The following is a 20507-nucleotide window of genomic DNA, read 5'->3' on the forward strand; positions in this document are numbered from 1 at the left end:
TGTCATTTAGGGTGCCTGTACCAGTTATCGCACTACCTAAGGAAAACTACTTCTACAAAAATAAGAAGAAGACCGACGAATGTTGTCGATATGTCAAATGATAGACTTGTTTTCATACTTTACAGGAAAAATATAAAATCTGAGCCAAACCCACTTTTACTATTTATTACGGCGTGTGCCAATGATAGGAACCCTGTACCAGTTATGGACATACTTTTTAATTTCTGTTCCACTTCGCACTATTTACATGTATTCCTTATGGGATTTGCCATAACTGGTACACTATGGCGAAATAGGGTGCAAGGAAGCCGAAATTTTAAGGAAAATGATTTATTTCTATCATTATTTGAGCAAAATGTGAAATTTGAATGAGTGCAATCATCTTTTATGAACGTGATCTATTGTTCACATATTTTTTCTTGATGATTTGCATCGTTAAAGGTTGAAAATCAACTATGGCGAATTTGAGGTACTATAGCCATAACTGGTACACTGAGCCTACAGATCGAAAGAATTCTGTGATAAGAATCCTGGAATGGGCTAGGTTGGGCTGACACCGCCTTGATCAAAATGTATGCTAATCAACACCTCACTCTTCTTCTTCTCATTTTCGTAAAGTCCCTACTGGGACAAAGCCGAAAAGTTAACGAAAAGTTCCTGGACCGACCAGGAATTGAACCCGGTTTACTGAATACTCACGCTTTTACAAATGTGGCTATATGGGCCCTATAACACACCACTCATTGGCGGTTAACACTGTAGTAATTATGTCTGATTAAGGTGATTCAGCTGAAGGCGCACAGCCTCTCCAGCGAAAGTAGCCACCCTTTCTCTTTCAACGATTATCGCGCAACAACGACATCAGCAAAACCTCGCGCACTCAGCCATTGTTATTCAACCTTGACATTACATACCTAAAGCCACACAACCCCATCAACCTGTAATCGCCCCGTAATCTATGGAGACCTAACAGACACAATGCTCTCTTTTCTCAGATAACCACACAGCTTATAGGACCGGCCTCAGCAGTAGACAATAGAGGAGACCCCACGTAAACGGTGGCAACAACCGACCGGAGATTAAACTTTCCCACCGTCTTGGATTGGGACCCATAATAGCTGACTAAAAGCGGAGGAACCCAGCAAGCAAGCAAGCAACCACAACAAACATGAGCAAATCGGCGACTGTGCTGGTACTTTTCACCGTGGCACTGCTGGTGGCGTTGGCCGGTGCCGCCAAGGAAAAACACATCAAGTACAAGGAGAAAGACCTGATGCGAAAGTCGATCGTCTACGACAAGAACACACCGGACGTGTTCTACTGCCCGATGAACAAGCCCACCGGGATGGACAAGATGATTGTGAGGTGAGTCACTATGTGTGTGTGTGTGTGTTTTTGTTTTTGTCGTGATTTTACAACTGATTCAGACTTTGTAGCCTATTCCATAATAATTTATCACTTCTGGTGAAATTTGCGAAGCTTGTTCAGAGAATACAAAACCCGAGTATGTGGTACCTACCTAAAATCTAACGAATAGTATATGAAGTCATTACTTACTTGATACTTGATGGGTTACAACTCGTATCGATTGCCGGGGCCCGTGGTGTAGTGGTTACACGTTTGCTTCATAAGCCGATGGTCATGGGTTCGATCCCAGCCCCAGCACTTTCGTTAGTTGCTCTTTCCCCTTGAGAGCAGCTGACACTGACTCTCTTCTGAGCCAATTGGACCCGGATACTTGGACATCGGCGACTCATAATGGACTGGAAACAGGAACCATGATAGGGTAGAAAGTGAAAGCAGCGCAACTGCAACCAGTTGGATTTAGTAGAATTATAATCGAATAAATTTAGGCGCTGTACAAATTGTAAGTACAGCTTCCAATTGGAATCGCTCACGCAGTGCCCTAGTGGACAAAAGAGCTGTAAATTAGGTCAAAAGATTGAGGAATAAAAACTCTTATCGGTTAATCTACGCCGAATGAAACATTCGCCTCCACTGGTCTCGGTTCTGGATCAATCGCTTCTAGTCGCCTTGAACGTTTAGAGTCATTGATGAGTGCTCCTCAACTGCAAAAAGTCAATGTGTGCGCGGCCTTCCCCGAAGCCAACGGCCTCTTCCTAGCTCTCTGGTGAATATGTTTTAGCTTGTCGTTCCTCCGGTATACGAAAAACGTGCCCAGCCCACCGAAGCCTGTCGTGTTTTATTTACTTTACCTTATCCATCTCTTTATGAACTTGGTACAACTCACAGTTCATGCCACGCCGCCAGATAACGTCCTCCAGTTTACTGCCGAGTATTAATCCGCAAACACCCGGGACGATCTACTTTTGGCAGAAATGCAATATCTTCTTTGTTTTAAAATATTTTACCCTGAATTTTTTATAGTCAAGGGGAATAGTTGTGCTAAGAAGTACATGGTACCTCCCCCCTTTGCACCCTCCCCTCTTTTGCTGGTAGACGAAAATACGTGCCTTTTTTTTATTTTTTATAAATTTTACATGTTTTTGCTCAAATTTACATCATTTTGCTAATCATCAATAGTTTTCACTGATCCTTGACATTCAATGTATTACTACCAGGGTACGAAAAACGGATCACGCCGAAAAACAAACGCTTTGTCCTAAACGGTACATGTCGGTAACAAAGGCGCTCCGCAACAAACGCATGTCAGGCGATGAGAGCAATAAAACAAACATCGCTTGCCGTGCGTGTGCTGATATTCTGGCTTTTCTGCTGGAATTTTCGACACACATTGTCGAATTCATAAGCATTTGGACGAAATAAGACTCTTGCAAACTTCAGATTTGAATTTCAGTTGTAAAACAATGCAAAACTCACGATGTGAATAGAACGAGATAAATATTCCTACCGTTTTTGTTGTGAACAAACTCGGGAGCGATTTTGTCATTATCTGCTAACGAAAAAACAAAGCGTTGTTGCCGTGCCTTCTTTGTTGCCTACTTTTTGCTTGCGGTGGCATATTCTGCGTACACTGATTACTACCAAGATTACTACCCATCATAGTCTGTTGAAGTTTTGACCCCAGAGCTATTGTAAGTCTTCCAAAGAACTCCGAAGTTTGTGCCACAAATCCAACATCCTATACCAATTTTATACACGATGAATCATCACAGAACATAGTCTACGGTAGTCAGAAAGCCTCCAAGCACTCCTAAAAAAACTCATAACACATGGATTGGGTAATCTCGGTCATCCAAACTACTCTGGAATTCATTTTCTTAAGATCTACAACATCTACCATCATTTGTGTTTACTCTGTTCAAGAAATTTATTCGCGTTGATGCTCATTAGACCTCGCAATGCTATGAGCAACTCGTTATTGTCGTAGTTGGACATTCAGTGAAATACAAATGGCCTCCAAAACACTTTGAAGTTTGGGTTACGATATCTAAAGACTGTATCATGCTTAAATTGTAAAAAATATTAGTGGAATGTAGTCTATACTGCTGATGGAGACTCAGTACACAACTATAATGCTTTTGGTACATTCATAGGATATTTCAGGCATTCCTAACTATTCTGGAATTGGGACCTTCAAGATCTACAGGCTCTACTCTTGTTTCTGTTCACTCTATCGGCATAATTCTTTCACGATTGTGTCTGATGCAACTCATAATATTACGAGTATCTCTAGGTATTGCTATTTGGGGCTTACAAATGGACCCAATGTCTTTTTAAAAATGGGTCGCAATATCTGTAAATCTTGGGATATATTTATTGTAGCGAATACTCGCGGAATATAACCTACACTTCTCTTAGAAACACAGAGTACAATTCTATTGACTGAGCAACATTCACTTGGTGATCTAAGTCATCCAAACTATTCTGGAATTAAGACTTTCAAGCCCCAGCAACTCTACACTTGAATTTCTTTACTTAATCGGTGTAGCTCCTCCAAAAAATCCTTCAGGAATGCCTCCAAGAATTCCTCAAACACTCTTTCCAGGTATTCCTCCAAGAATTTCTGCCAATAATTCCTGGAAGAATTCCACAAGAAATTTTTCAAGGAATATTTCGAAAATTGTCCCAGGAGTTCCTCCATGAATTCTACCAGAAATTCCTGCAAGAGTCCCTCCAGCAATTTGTTCAAGAATTCCTCTAAGAATTCCACCAGGAGTTTCTTCAAGGATCTTTCCGGATATTACTCTAAAAATTCTACCTAGAATTCCTGAAAGAATCCTGCTCACAATGTTTCCAAAAAATTTTCCAGGAATTCCTCATAGACTTCTGCCTAGAAATTATCCAAGTATTCCTCCAGGAATTCATCCAAAAGTTATTCCAGGAATTCCTCAATGTTTTTTTCATAAATTTCTTCAAGAAATTCCTGGAAAAATCATTGTAGGAGGAATTCTTGAAAGAAGTCTTGAAGGTATTCCTGAAGTAATTCATGGAAGGGAATTCTGAAAGGAATTCTGGATTGTCGGAGGAATTCTTGTCGGATGTTTTGGAGGAATTTCTGCAGGAATTCTTGGATGATTTCCTGGATGAACTTTTGAAGAAATTCCTGGGGGGATTCCAGTAGACTTTTCTGGAGGAATTTCTGAAGGATTTCCTGGAAGAATTTCGGAAGGTATTCATTGAAAATCCCTTAAGGAGGAGGAATTGCTAGAGTAATTTATAAAGGATTCCCTTGCCAAATTCTTGGAGGGATTCTTGGAGAAATTTTTAAGAGCAGCATTGCAGCAGGTCTTGGAGAAATTATTGTCAGAGTTCCTGTTCGAATTCTGGAAAGAACTTCTGGAGGAATTCCTGGACGGATACTTGGGAAAAATTTTAGCAAAAAATTTGGATGAATAACTGGAGAAATTATTGGAAACATTCCTGGAGGAAGTTTTGGAGAAATTCCTGATTGGATTCTTTCAGGAATTCTTAACAGAGAAAATCTTGAAGGAACTCTGGGATGAAGTCTCGGAGCAGTTACTGAAGGAATTCTCGGAGGAATCCCTGGAGTTGTCCCAGAAGCATTTTCATGAGGAATTCCTGTAGGTTTACTGAAGATTCTTGGAGGTGTTTATGAAGGAATTTCTGGAAGATTTTCTGGATCAATTCTTGAAGGAATTTCTTGAATCAATCCTTGAAGGTATTTGTGGAGAGATTCCTGAAGGGATTCTTGGAAGAAGGTAAAGAGGGACCCCTGGTGAACTTCTTGGAGAAGGTCTTCTAGGAATTTTTGGAGGAATCCATGGAGGGATTCTTGGAAGAATTCTAGGCAGAAGTCTTGGAGGAATTCCTGGATGAATTTTTGGAGAAATTCCTTGAGGAATTGTTGGAGGAATTATTGGAAGAATTCTTGGGGGAATTCCTGAAGATATTATAAGAGGAATTCCTGGATGAATTTCTGGAGGTCTTCTTGGTGGAATTCCAAAAAGAATATATAAGGGAATTCCTGGAAGAGATCCTGAAGTAATTTCTTCTTGGTGGAATTCCAAAAAGAATATATAAGGGAATTCCTGGAAGATATCCTGAAGTAATTTCTGAAGGAGTTCCTGGAGTAATTTCGGGAGGATTTTTTTTTTTCGTAATTCGTATTTTTTTTCGTAAAGGATTTTTGGAGGAATTTCTGAGGAAATCCCTGAAGGAATTTCTGAAAGAATTCTTAGAGTAATCCCAGGGGTATTTTCTAAAGGAATTACTAAAGGTTTCAAGAAGGATTCTGGAGGTATTCATAGAGGAATTTCTGGAGGAATTATTGAAAATAAATCTTTGAAAAAAACCCTGGAGGAATTGCTGGAACAATTCTTCGAGGAATTCCTGAAGACGTTCCTGGAGGATTTCTTGAGTAATTTCTGTTAGAATTCCTCGAAAATTTTCTTCATGAATTCCTGGTGGAATTTTTGGAAAAATTCCTGGGAGAAATCTCGGATGAATTTCTGGAGTAATTTTTGGAAGAATTTCTGGACGATTTTCTGAGAGTTTCTGGAGAAATTCTTTGATGAATTCCTGGATAAACCTTTGGAGGAATGCTTGGAGATTTTCATGGCAGAAGACTATTAGGAATTTCTGGAGAAATTCTTGGAGAATACCTAGAGGGATTTTTGAGAAATTCTTGGAATATTTTCAGGGTAATATCTGGAAAAATTCTTGAAGAAATTCCTGTTGGAATTCTTGAAGGAATTCTTGAACAAATTCCTGGAGGGACTCTTGCAGGAATCTCTGGTACAATTCATGGAGGAACTCCTGGAACAATTTTCAAAATATTCCTTGAAAAATTTCTTGTGGAATTCTTCCAGGAATTATTGGCAGAAATTCTTGGAGGAATACCTGGAAAGAGTGTTTGAGGAATTCTTGGAGGAATTCTTGGAGGCATTCCTAAAAGATAAAGTAAAGTAAAGAAATTCAAGCGTAGAGTTGCTGGGGCTTGAAGGTTTTAATACCAGAATAGTTTGGATGACCTAGATCACCAAGTGAATGTTGCTAAGTTAACAGCATTGTACTCTGAGTCTCTAAGAGAAGTGTAGATAAATCTCGTAAATAAAGATAATAATAATAATAATAATAATAAGTGTAGATTATATTCCGCGAGTATTCGCTACAATAAATATATCCCAAGATTTACAGATATTGCAACCCATTCTTCAAAATACATTGGGTCCATTTGTAAGCCCCAAACAGCAACACCTAGAGATACTCGTAATATTATGAGTTGCAACAGACACAATCGTGAAAGAATTATGCCGATAGAGTGAAGATATACAAGAGTAGAGCCTGTAGACCTTGAAGTTCCTAATTCCAGAATAGTTTGGAAAGCCTGGAATATCCCATGAATGTACCAAAAGCATTATAGATGTGCACTGAGGTTCCATCAGCACTATAGACTACATTCCACGAACATTTTTTACAACTAAAGCATGAGACAGTATGTAGATATCGTAACCCAAACTTCAAAGTGTATTGGAGGCCATTTGTATTTCACGGAATGTCCAACTACCACAATATCAAGTTGCTCATAGCATTGTGAGGCGTAATGGATATCAACGTGACTAAATTTCTTGAACAGAGTGAACACAAACGATGGTAGATGTTTAATATCTTAAGAAAATGATTTCCAGAGTAGTTTGGGTGACCTAGATCAACCAATTCATGCACCATAAATTTTCTAGGGGTGCTTTGAGACATTTTGAGTACCGTAGACAATGTTCTGTAATCGTTCATCGTGTATAAAATTTGGTTGAGAATGTTAGATTTGTGTCACAAACTTCGGAGTACTTTGGAGGCCTTAGAATAGCTCTGGGATCGAAACTTCAACAGACTATGATGGGTAGTAATACATTGCATGCCTAGAATAAGTGAAAACTATTGATGATTAGCAAAACGATGAAATTTGAGCAAAAACATGTAGAATTTATAAAAAATACTAAATAAGCCACGTATTTTACGTAGGCGTACCCGAAAAGGGGGGGCAGGGTTCAAACGGGGGAGGTACCATGTATTCCTTAGCACAACTATTCCCCTTGACTTTAAATAAAAATCCGGGGTAAAATGTTTTAAAACAAATAAGATATTGCATTTCTACCAAAAGTAGATCGTCCCGGGTGTTTACGGGTTAACTTCGCCGGAAACCATGTTCGATCATAATCTGCCATAACTCGTACCTCTTCACTGAATTGTACGCCGCTTTAAAAGCATTATACAGATGATGAGTCTGCAAGTTGTACTCCCGAAATGTATCGAAAACCTGACGCAGGATGAACATCTGATCCGTCGTTGATCGGCCCTCAAGAAAACCCGCCTTGTATTCGCCTACGAAGGCCTCCTCAATTGGCCTCAGCATGTTAGACGGAACTCCGGCCGAATTTGTATGCTGAAGTGAGACGTAATTCGCGCACTCCAGTAGATGCCCTTTCTTGTATAGAGGGCAAATAAGACCATCCAATCAGTTCCTCCTCTTCTCATACACTCAATGTAATACGGTGTAAGAGTTGATTCAACTGCTCTTTACAGTGCTTGGGAAGCTCGTCCTTCCTAGGAGCCTTGTTGTTCTTCAATCATCTGATATCTATCTTGATCTCGTCTAGAGTTGGAGGTTCCAGAACCTACTCGGCTTCGCTGATTCAAATTTTGTCTGTCGCTCTTCCATTCGCACCTTTCAACAATTCGACACTGATTTTTCATTTGGGCCTAACTGACATTTTCGAGTTCTCTTCTTCGATCCTCACTTTGTGTTATCACAGAATATGTATTGAGTTTTCCAAAAAAAATTGGTTGAAATCCGAAGAAGACGGCTACATGTTGCTATAGAAACAAAAAGAATAATGATTTTGTTTGTTTTGATCAAGTTATAAGCGAAAGAGACAGTCGACGAAGAGAAATCGATCAAATCAGTTAGGCCCTTATGAAAAGTCATTGTCGAATTCTTCGAAGTGCACTCTCCTCCTGGAAGCCACCATTGTTTTGTCGATCAGAAAGTTTCCATCACGGTTGAAGAACATGACGGGAGAGGGCGCTGTTTTTTCTTCGCACGCCATTGGCAGTTTCGTAAAACCTCCGCATATCATTCTGTTTCATACACTTTTGCACCTGAGCAATCACATTTTTCTCATGCTATCTTTTGTTTTTGCGTCATGTTTAAACTACTCAGACTAGGGCGTAAAGATAACAATAAAATCATCTTCGTCCGAAAGAACATCGGTGACGACTATCCTTTTTGTAGCCGAATGAGAACTTCACGAGGAAGCTCCACCATAAATAGTCGACCACCAACTTTTTCGTTGCCCTGTTTGTTCCTTGCAAACGAGCGACGACGGACCAAGCGAACGCCAACAGGGTATAGCTTTTATTGACGTTTCAGCTCTTATGTTGGTGTAAAGCCGCTTCTTTAGCTCAGTTAGTAATAGTGGTGGATGGACTGCTTAGTTTTCGTTCTTGTCGTCGACTTTCCTGCTCATACGGTGACAATTCTCAGCCCTGACTCTGACATCAGCATCCGGCTTCTGGCAGCATTACCCAAGTAACCAAAAGTTCAGATAAGACGGTAATTTAGATAGGGCCCATATAGCCGAGGCGGTAAACGCACGGGTATTCAGCATGACCATGCTAAGGGTGACGGGTTCGATTCCCGGTCGGTCCAGGATCTTTTCGTAAAGGAAATTTCCTTGGGCATAGAGTATCTTCGTGCCTGCCACACGATATACACATGCAAAATGGTCATTGGCAGAGGAAGCTCTCAGTTAATAACTGTGGAAGTGCTCATAGAACACTAAGCTGAGAAGCAGGCTTTGTCTCAGTGAGGACGTTACGCCAAGAAGAAGAAGAAGAAGACGGTAATTTATAAGCTAAGCAGCTTTTTATATGTTGCTTTTTAGCCTTCCAAGCAGCTTCAATTTAGGTAATTTCGAGACTTGAAAGTTCACATAAGGAAGTCGGATAGCCTTCTAAGGAACTTCCTCAAAATGAATGTCAAAACAAAAATGTACTGTTCAGATTCATCACAACTTGTTGTTGCTTGTATTATTGAGAAACATGCTCAAACTTACTTTGCATACTTGTTTACTTATGCATATCTAGATGAACATTTGAAAAGGGCCTATCTGCTTTTTGTAAACAAACATGTTTCTGTCTCTGTAGGGCCCATCTGCATCCACCCACGCACATCAACACACTTAACAGATAGCTTGAAGAACGCTCTTCCTGACAGAGTTTCCGATTGCTCATGTGTACATAAATGTGACAGCGAGCCTCCCACCAAATTGTCTCCTAGCTCTTCAAAATCGCAGTGTGCTGCGCTGCTAGGAGCCTCACGAAAATCTGGTGGGTGCGAGCTAGGCACATAGCTCCCGGGGAGCTCGTCTCATGCACTGCGTGAGCTGTTGGTATCTAAGGTGAAAAACAACATCTTGGTAACGAAGAACCTCAACATCTTTTTTCCGTACCCGACACAAGTGTCTGGTTGGGCTATGCGATACGACTAGGGACTCTCAATGCAAAGGTTAAGGTTTCAATTCTCGTTCGTTTAGGAAGTTTTTGTCGTGAAATTTTCTAATTTAATCAGCGCATGAGACGAAGCTCATGAGACACATCTTGAGAAAAATGAGGCGCACAACTTTCAGTCTCAAAATGTACTGTGCTCCTGGGAGCTTGCATGCAATGTGGCTCCCGTACATGGGACTACAGCACGTGTACATCAACTCTGCTTCCTGATAAGGGTGTTGATGTGCGTGGGTGGATGCAGATAAGCTCTGCAGAGACAAAAACATGTTTGTTTACGCAAAGCAGATAGGCCCTTTTCAAATGTTCGTCTAGATATGGCACTCCTATGTAGATTTGAACCGGGACCTCCTGCGTGATAAGCTGCCGTCAAACTGCTACGCTGCTACAGATACATAATATGTATAAGGGTGTCAGGCCATTCGGCCGAAGATCATTAGGCCGAATGGTCATCAGGCCGAATGGTCATTGGGTCTTCTTCTTGCCGTTACGTCCCCACTGAGACAAAGCCTGCTTCTCAGCTATGAACACTTCCACAGTTATTAACTGAGAGCTTCGTCTGCAAATGACCATTTTGCATGTGTGTATTGTTCGTGCAGTTGAAAATCGGAATTTTTGACACGCGAAAATCTATGTTTCTCCTAAACCGTGTGTCGGACGTACGTCGGGCACAGTGCGCTGGATAGAGGGCCAGGTCCGCTGTCCAGCGCACTACGTCCGACGTTAGGTTTCACGTATAGATTTTGAGAAAATTCGATTGTCGGGTATGGGGAATCTTCGGGTTTCAACCGCAACGACAATATCGTGTGACAGGCACGAAGATACTTTATTGATGCTGAATCTACTGATACTTTACCCATGAATTTTTCCTTCTTTTAAATATAGGCTGTACTTTCTAGTATCATTGCTAAAATAGTTTTTGGCGCTGAAACTGCTGATATTCAATTCATAAATTTTTCCTTCTTTAAAACATAGGCTATTCTTTCTAGTTTCATTGTTAAACTAGTTTTTGGCAAAAATTGTTGGAAAAGGTTAAAACAACGGATAACTTTCAATTCGTCCTGATGACCATTCGACCTAATGACCATTCGGCCTAATGACCATTCGGCCTAATGACCTTCGGCCTAATGGCCTTCGGCCTAATGACCCAGCATCATGTATAAGATAACTTCGCTACTGTACAAGTGTGCAAACCTAGATGTCGACAAAAGATTGATTCAAGTTAGATTTCATCCGCTTTGCACTTCATCGCAATTGTGGTGTCGAGGTAGAGTGTAGGGCTCTAACGCAGCAACTACTGGTTCGAATCTGGTGGGCGTCATATTTTTATTTTCATTTGCACTTCATTTTCATGATTTGGTAAATTTAATTTAGTTATCTATGAAAATTTGCTTATAATGATGTTTTTGCTAAAATGGCAAAAAATAAATCCATAGAACATCAAGCTACTGAAATGAACTTCAAGGAACTAGAAAGTTCCAACAAAGTTCTGAGTAGCATCTTAAGCAGCTTTCAAGTTCCACGAAGTTCAGATAAAGTTCCGAATGGAACTTTCTGGCTGCTTAAGAGGCTAACAATGAGCCTTGCTGGAACTTATGTGCGAAGTTCCAGCAAAGCTTATGGTTAGCCTCTTAAGCAGCTACAAAGTTCCGTTTGGAACTTTATCTGAACTTTGTGGAGCTTGAAAGTGAATTTTGTCATGAAAAGCGGAACTTTTGGTTACTTGAGTAATGAATTTTAACATAATGAACTGTTTGATCTGTATATACTAATGATCGTCTTTGTTTCAGATCACGCCCACTTCACAAACTGTGTGAGTTTGAGGGAAAACCTCTGCCCCCGGACTACAAATCTGACTGCTACAAGGATCTGGATGAGAGCGACTACGCGTGCAAAGAAAAATACAGAATCATGGTAACTTTTATCTCCCCTCCAAGGTTACCTTCAAGGTGACTTTGGACATAGTTGAAAATTTTAGAGTTTTGGTTTCATTTACCGCAAGATTGGCTTATTTGTGCTGTTTTGAGTTGTTTTGCACTTTGTTTTTTGGTATTTTTTTTATATTTAGGATTACTAATCACACAACGGTGACATTTATATTCTGGTTTCTCTCGCAATTTTCAGAAACGTTACGCCAAAGATAATACCGAGATCTAATACCCAAATCGCATATACCGCATATACGCCTAAATAATGAACACAAGCAATCACAAACTCGCCACACTGTACACCACACGCAGCGCCACGCGGCCGCCAAGCAAGAGCACACGCGATCTGTTCCCAAAATGCTCGAAACTGATATTTCAACTTCAACAATCTTCCAATAATTCTCCTCTAAAGACTGAAACTGACTGCCGACTAGAAATCTTTTTTTCCTAAACTTGAATCTATCTTCTTGCCTTTCCTGTGCGCGATTACAATACTTCCCTTCCAATAGCGCCGATCACTAATGCCAAAAGGCTTTATTAAATCAATGCTTTAACAATGTGAAAAATGGAAACAAAAATTTCCTAACCGAACGATCAGCAAGTAATAACCAACCAAGGTTTCAATAGCCGGTTACCAAATATAACCAGAATGTTCCCCACATTTGAAATAAGATTTCCTTTAACTTACTGATATGATTTTAAGTTACAATTTAAAAGAAAGTAAACACCCCTAGCATTTCAAATGCTGTGTCGCGACAACACGTATGTGACTAAAACAAGTCACATATAAGTTACAGCGTTGAATACATAGGGACGTCACAATAACACTTATTCAAACTACAGATATAAAAACAAAAAATCACAAAAAGTTTAACAAGGTTATTCATTTTACGTACAAAATTTATTAGAATGCGTTTTTCACAAGAATATGGTACAAATTAAACAAAATCAACGCCTACTGCTACGCGGTGGTATGCACCCAACAAGACAAAGTATACTATCGTGGCAGTGTTGCCAAAAATTCAATCGAACAATTAATATATTTAGCAAATTTTCATTATGGTTCCGGGACAATAACTATACTAATCCAACTCATTCTTGATTACTTCTTTCCGAAAGATGAATTACTAAAAAGCTAACCGCTTCACCCTTAGCAAATACTATCAGCGAATGATAACACAATTGACCTTCAGTAAAACAACTACTGGACACATTCTCGACCCCCCACAACATCACTCACTTGTACAAATGAATTCGACCTTCAGACTAAGCCCCCACAAACCCAAAAATCACCCAAATCTGCATTTGTAAACACACACCCCCTCCACACACACACAAACGCAAGCACGATGCATTTATTTCGAAACTGGGAATCGCAACTAGCAGCAGGTGCGTATGAGTTAAGGAAGCTGAATCAATAAGCTTGAGTTTTAAACTTACCGAAAGAGGGCTCACTAACGTTCATCGAATGGATAACATAATCTTTATGTGAAACTAATCGCCCTATTCGCTTCCCGTAGATGCGCATGCACCCACCGGGCAGTGATGCTCCCTTCAATGGATCCCGGCTGAGCCGATTCATGGACATGGATGACGACATGAAGCGGATAAAGAACAAGAAGCACCACTAGGACGAGCGTTATACCAGCCGGCTGATACATGCTTGCACGTGGTTTGTTAACGAAAAAGTTTCGGAAAAGATAGCAAAAAAACAAAATCGAGTCATTAGATGTACTGTTCACACAGCATCACAATCATTGTAAATAATCCAACTGCCATAAACAAGAACTACTCGCACAAACTGCTGACATTGTTTTGATGTTTGACAAAAAGTTACGAAAAAAATATAAAAAAAACGTGTAGAATTGTGTTACACGTCAATTGTTAAAGTTATTCCGACAACTTGCAACAAAATGCTAAGGTAATGCATACTATTTGTGACTATATCAGTAAACCAGGATGATGTTCATTTGAGTGTTTAATCTATGTTAGAATGAGCAATGATAACCCTGGAATTGACTGGAATCTTAAGACTTTGCCTTGTTGTGAGATTTGTAGTAATCATTAGGTGAAGTAAAATTAAAGTAGAACACAGACATTTCAGAAATTAGAGCAGACTTGGGAAAGAAGTAATCGATTAACAAAATCAAGCTGATAAATTATTTAGAGAAAAAATCTAAAATAATCCAGGTTTTTGTTCAGGATCGGAATCCAAAACTTAAGTGAAAATAAATTTTAACTATTAACACAGTTACAACGATCGTTTTGTTTCCGAAAAGTCCCCGAAAACATTTAACATTAATGCTTTTATTAGCAAACAAGTATATACATAGCGTGTTAAATAATACAAGATAGACGCGATACCACGGGAGTTTGTAAAAAAATAATATTAAATAATATTATCATATCCAATAATCTAGCCAATAGATGTTTCGTTTTTTTAGCGTTTTGGCGAAAAAACCCGCTAATTGGACATTTTTTATTGTTGTCGAATTACCACGGTAAACTTTATTTGGACACACTGGTCACTCTACACCGTTTTGTTGATTAAAATTTGGTCACACTGTTATTGTTTTTGTTTTAATTCCCGGATTAACTATTGACCACTAACCTAACAAATATTGTGGTAGTGCGAATGAAAAGCTCGTGCTTTCTACGATTGTTGGTTTCCAGAGTTCATCCTGGTTGGAGGAACTGTTGTGGGTGCGAGTATATACACAATATCGGATCGTTTCGCATTTCGCGTTCGACATTGATCGCTTTTAATTCGACAAATGCCGAATAATTGTGGTACAAATTAAAATGTGTCGAATTAGCAGGGTAAGACGGTATTAAGACAACTTCATTGGTATTCCTTCTGCGGATTCCTCCAGCAATTGCATCTGAGGGGGTTAGAAGCAAAAGGGTAATCGGTAAAGCACAGACAAACAGACGTCTCACTCTACTCATTTCCCTTCGTTTCCCTTTTAAACATATTATTCAATATTCTGCAGTTCGCAAATCGCTCGTTTATGGCGCTCGCATAGTTTTTACTCCTGTTTGACATTTGCTCACTATCGTCATCTACTCAGTGGGTTTGTGAACCACAGCGTAATTTGCATTGGGCGATTATGTTTTCGTAACGACGATTTTTATCGTATTTTGTTCCAAGTAATACGTCTGTTTGTATGTGGGTAAAGTAACAAAGTCCTACTTCCCACTTTCGAGTAAAGAAGATTTAACGTTTTCCACCATTTTTTACCTCATACAAGATGTGTCGAGCAGCAAAATCAATCCCATTTTCTTCGATTTATTGTTTTTTAATCAACTTAAAATAAAACTAATATTAAAAAAGTTGTGGATAGTTTAAAGTACGAAAAATTTCCAGATAGGCTCAACTCAAACTCTACCAGAAAGCCACTCACACTCTTTTGCCTCTAGATCCCTCATCTGTGAAATACTTCAGGAAATCCGTTTGGGGCTCTTCGAGGACTCTTCCAAAAATCCAACTGAGAATTCCACCAGGAACTACATCTGTCGATTACTCCAGGTATTTTATCTGGTGGTTCCCCCAGAAAAGATTCGATTCAAGAATTCTTCGGTGGATTACTTCAGGAATTTCTGGAATTGCCTCTAGGCATTCTTTTACAAATGTCCTCCATGGAAACGTCCAATTCTTCTGCAATTTCTTCCAGAAGTTCCTTGAGGGGCTCCTATAATATTTGATTCTGGGACATCTCTGAGAATTCCTTATGGGAATTAATCCCAAAATTCTATTGAGGGCCGTCTCGTGAAACTTCTGAACAAATCTCAGTAGGATGGTAGGATTTGGTTGAAGATTTATACCTAGAGAACAAATACTTCTAGAAGATTCCCGTAAAATACTCCAGAAAAACCTCTGTATATAAGAATTCCTAGGAAAAACTCCTGAAAGATTTAGGACAAATTCATGCGGATGCCGGAGTGTTGGTAAGGTATGGCTGGCAATGGGGTCACACATTGATGCCAGGCGTAAGGTGATAGAATAGTGTAATTAAATATTACTCTGAAGATAATGCGGCACAGGTCGCGCAGAACTCGTAGGTCGACACGATAGATTGATACTGTGCTAAGAAAGTTGGAAGGAAGGGAAACGGCTTTTACGAAGACTGGCGCTCGAGCCTAGCTATTTAGCACTGTAGTTGGAGGAAATGCCAATGCAGAACCCGTAGCTTCCGGGAAGGTAAGCCCAGCTCCCTGGGTTAGTGGGTTGGTGTCAGGCCCTGCGAGCCAGCCGTAAAAAAGACTAGCACCGGAAAATCAACAAGAGAAGAATGCGAACCGATACCAATGGCGACGACCACAGCGACGAAAAGGGACTTGCGATTGGAAGCTCGGTACGTGGAACTGCAGATCTCTCAACTTCATCGGGAGCACCCGCATACTCGCCGATATACTGAAGGACCGCGGGTTCGAAATCGTAGCGCTGCAGGAGGTGTGTTGGACAGGATCTATGGTGCGAACGTTTAGAGGTAATCATACCATCTACCAGAGTTGCGGCAACACACGTGAGCTGGGAACAGCTTTTATAGTGATGGGCGACATGCAGAGGCGCGTGATCGGTTGGTGGCCGATCGACGAAAGAATGTGCAGGTTGAGAATCAAGGGCCGATTCTTCAACATTAGCATAATAAACGTGCACAGCCCTCACTCCGGAAGCACTGATGATGACAAAGACGCATTTTACGCGCAGCTCGAACGCGAGTACGACCGCTGCCCAAACCACGACGTCAAGATCATCATAGGGGATCTAAACGCTCAGGTAGGCCAGGAGGAGGAATTCAGACCGACGATTGGAAAGTTCAGCGCCCACCAGCTGACGAACGAAAATGGCCTACGCCTCATCGATTTCGCCGCCTCCAAGAACATGGCCATTCGTAGCACCTTCTTCCAGCACAGCCTCCCGTATCGTTACACCTGGAGATCACCACAACAAACGGAATCGCAAATCGACCACGTTCTGATTGATGGACGGCACTTCTCCGACATTATCGACGTCAGGACCTATCGTAGCGCTAATATCGACTCCGATCACTACCTGGTGATGGTTAAACTGCGCCCAAAACTCTCCGTTATTAACAACGTACATTACCGGCGGCCGCCCCGGTACGATCTAGAGCGACTGAAGCAACCGGATGTCGCCACCGCATACGCGCAGAATCTCGAGGCAGCGTTGCCGGACGAGGGTGTGCTCGATGTGGCCCCTCTAGATGACTGCTGGAGTACAGTGAAAGCAGCCATCAACAACGCAGCCGAGAGCACAATTGGGTACGTAGAACGGAGTCGACGAAACGATTGGTTCGACGAGGAGTGCAGAGCGGTTCTGGAGGAGAAGGATGCAGCGCGGGCGGTAATGCTGCAGCATGGAACCCGACAGAATGTGGAGCGATACAGACAGAAGCGGAAGCAGCAGACCCGTCTCTTCCGGGAGAAAAAGCGCCGCCTGGAAGAAGCGGAGTGCGAGGAAATGGAACTGCTGTGCCGTTCACAGGAAACACGCAAGTTCTACCAGAAGCTCAACGCATCCCGCAAAGGCTACGTGCCGCAAGCCGAAATATGTAGGGATAAGGACGGGAGCCTCCTGACGGACAAACGTGAGGTGATCGAAAGGTGGAAGCAGCACTTCGACGAGCACCTGAATGGCGAAGAGAATGTAGGCACGGAGGACCAAGGCAGCGGAGGAAATGACTATGTTGGTGCAGCAGAGGACGGGAACGAACCAACTCCCACTCTGAGGGAAGTTAAGGATGCCATCCACCAGCTCAAAAACAACAAAGCGGCTGGTAAGGACGGTATCGCAGCAGAACTCATCAAGTTGGGCCCGGAAAAGTTGGCCACCTGTCTGCACCAATTAGTAGTCAAGATCTGGGAAACCGAACAGCTACCGGAGGAGTGGAAGGAAGGGATAATCTGTCCCATCCACAAGAAAGGCGACAAGTTAATGTGTGAGAACTTTCGAGCGATCACCGTTTTGAATGCCGCCTACAAAGTGCTATCCCAGATCATCTTCCGTCGTCTTTCACCTAAAGTAAATGAGTTCGTGGGAAGTTACCAAGCCGGTTTCATCGACGGCCGGTCGACAACGGACCAGATCTTCACTGTACGGCAAATCCTCCAGAAATGCCGTGAATACCAAGTCCCAACGCATCACCTGTACATCGACTTCAAAGCGGCATACGATAGTATCGACCGCGCAGAGCTATGGAAAATCATGGACGAGAACAGCTTTCCCGGGAAGCTGACTAGACTGATAAGAGCAACGATGGACGGTGTGCAGAACAGCGTAAGGATTTCGGGTGAGCTATCCAGTTCATTTGAATCTCGACGGGGACTACGACAAGGTGATGGACTTTTCTGCCTACTATTCAACATCGCCCTGGAAGGTGTTATGCGACGAGCCGGGCTCAACAGCCGGGGTACGATCTTCACGAAATCCAGCCAATTTGTCTGTTTTGCGGATGACATGGATATTATTGCCAGAACATTTGGAACGGTGGCAGAACTGTACACCCGCCTGAAACGTGAAGCAGCAAAGGTCGGACTGGTGGTGAATGCGGCTAAGACAAAGTACATGCTGGTAGGTGGGACTGAGCGAGACAGGACAAGCCTTGGCAGCAATGTTACGATAGACGGGGATACTTTCGAGGTGGTAGAAGAATTCGTCTACCTCGGTTCCTTGCTAACGGCTGACAATAACGTGAGCCGTGAAATACGAAGGCGCATCATCAGTGCACAATGGTTCGAATCCACGTTTTAGCAGGAAAAAAATCCGTATCTCTGTTTTTGTTAATTTTATGAGTTTGGTGTCTTCAGAGAAGTTGTTTGCATTTGTTTGCTGCATCTTTTCCAAAAATTTTTGATTAGGGTGGTCCTCGTCCTAACTCAAATCTGGTAAAGAATTTTTTAATTTTAAGTCATACGCGATCGAGTTCTTCAGCAAAGTTGTAGGCAATGCTATTTCGAGCAACTTTGCCGAATACGCCGTTTATCTAGCTCTTAATTTGAACATAGTAGGTCAATTTTAAGTTTTGACTTAGGGTGAGCCCCCCAAAAACGGTTTTTTCGCAATAACTTTTTTATTTGATTTTCTTCGAAGATGTGAGCTTCGGAGCACTTGAAGAGCAAGTAATGACGCATGTTTGTTCTGAACATTGCATGTTGCTAGGTCTTGTCATTCAAATGTTATTAGCAGTTTTGACTTAAAAACAACGATGTCTATAAATGCTTATATCTCATGGAGCTGGTAAAATAAAAAAAGTTCTTTAAGCGGCATTTGGAAGGTCACATATAAAGCCAAATGTAGAGCAAATGTTACAAGAACGTTATTTTTTAAATTAGAACAAATCGACTCCAAAAATCCCCTTAAAAAATCGAAAAACTACTTATAACTCATACAATTTTAAAGATAAAGTCAAACTGTCTTCGGAAAAAATGTGGATTTTCACCATGCCTAAAAGTTTCCTATACACGACTTCTTTGTAAAACGTGAAACAAAAGCTTGAAATTGATAATTTGTTTTTAAAGAATATAATTGTTCTGATTTCCTAGAAAAACATAGCATGTACTCCTAAGAATAAAATTATCAATTTCAAGCTTTTGTTTCACGTTTTGCAAAACAAATCGTGTATGGAAAACTTGTAGGCATGGTAAAAACCTACATTTTTTCCGAAGACAGTTTGACTCTACCTTTGAAATTGTATAAGTTATAAGTAGTTTTTTCAATTTTTAAGGGGATTTTTGGAGTCGATTTGTTCTAATTTAAAAAATAACGTTCTTGTAATATTTGCTCCAAATTTGGCTTTATATGTGACCTTCCAAATGCCGCTTAAAGAACTTTTTTTTATTTTACCAGCTCCTAGAGATATAAGCATTTGAAGACATCGTTGATTTTAAGTCAAAATTGCCCATAACATTTGAATGGCAAGACCTAGCAACGTGCAATGTTCAGAACAAATATGCGTCATTACTTGCTCTTCAAATGCTCCGAAGCACACATCTTCTAAAAAAATAAAATAAAAAAGTTATTGCGAAAAAATCGTTTTTGGGTGGCTCACCCTAAGTCAAAACTTAAAATTGACCTACTATGTTCAAATTAAGAGCTAGATAAATGGCGTATTCGGCAAAGTTGCTCAAAATAGCATTGCCTACAACTTTGCTGAAGAACTCGATCGCGTATGACTTGAAATTTAAAAGTTCTATTCCAGATTTGAGTTAGGACGAGGACCACCCTAATCAAAAGTTTTTGGAAAAGATGCAGCATTTGTTTGCAAATAACTTCTCTGAAGACACCAAACGCCTAAAATTAACGAAAACAGAGATACGGATTTTTTTCCTGCTAAAACGTGGATTCGGACCATTGTGCAGTGGAAGTCGTGCCTACTATGGGCTCCAGAAGAAACTGCGGTCAAAAAAGATACACCCCCGCACCAAATGTACCATGTACAAGACGTTAATAAGACCGGTGGTTCTCTTCGGACACGAGACATGGACGATGCTCGAGGAGGACCTGCAAGCACTCGGAGTTTTCGAGCGACGGGTGCTAAGGACGATCTTCGGCGGTGTGCAGGAGAACGGTGTGTGGCGGAGAAGAATGAACCACGAGCTCGTTGCACT

General features: G+C 41.1%; 1 protein-coding gene across 3 annotated transcripts in view; it reads left to right on the forward strand.

The window, feature by feature from the left end:
- The window catches only part of LOC109405904 (uncharacterized), a 66086-nt gene extending 51960 nt beyond the window's left edge, over nucleotides 1-14126 (forward strand). The window contains exons 2-4 of one of the 3 annotated variants that reach the window (XM_019678968.3): nucleotides 996-1365; nucleotides 11739-11862; nucleotides 13397-14126. In XM_019678968.3, the coding sequence (XP_019534513.2) occupies nucleotides 1169-1365; nucleotides 11739-11862; nucleotides 13397-13507 (432 nt within the window). In that variant the 5' untranslated portion in view covers nucleotides 996-1168 and the 3' untranslated portion in view covers nucleotides 13508-14126. Of the gene's footprint in view, nucleotides 1-995; nucleotides 1366-11738; nucleotides 11863-12072; nucleotides 13264-13396 lie in introns of those variants that run through there. The other 2 variants (XM_019678967.3, XM_029858939.2) reach the window with 2 other exon arrangements.
- The last annotated feature ends 6381 nt before the right edge of the window (nucleotides 14127-20507 follow it).

The sequence above is a fragment of the Aedes albopictus genome, chromosome 2, assembly GCF_035046485.1.
Source record: "Aedes albopictus strain Foshan chromosome 2, AalbF5, whole genome shotgun sequence".
Taxonomy (NCBI): Eukaryota; Metazoa; Arthropoda; class Insecta; order Diptera; family Culicidae; genus Aedes; species Aedes albopictus.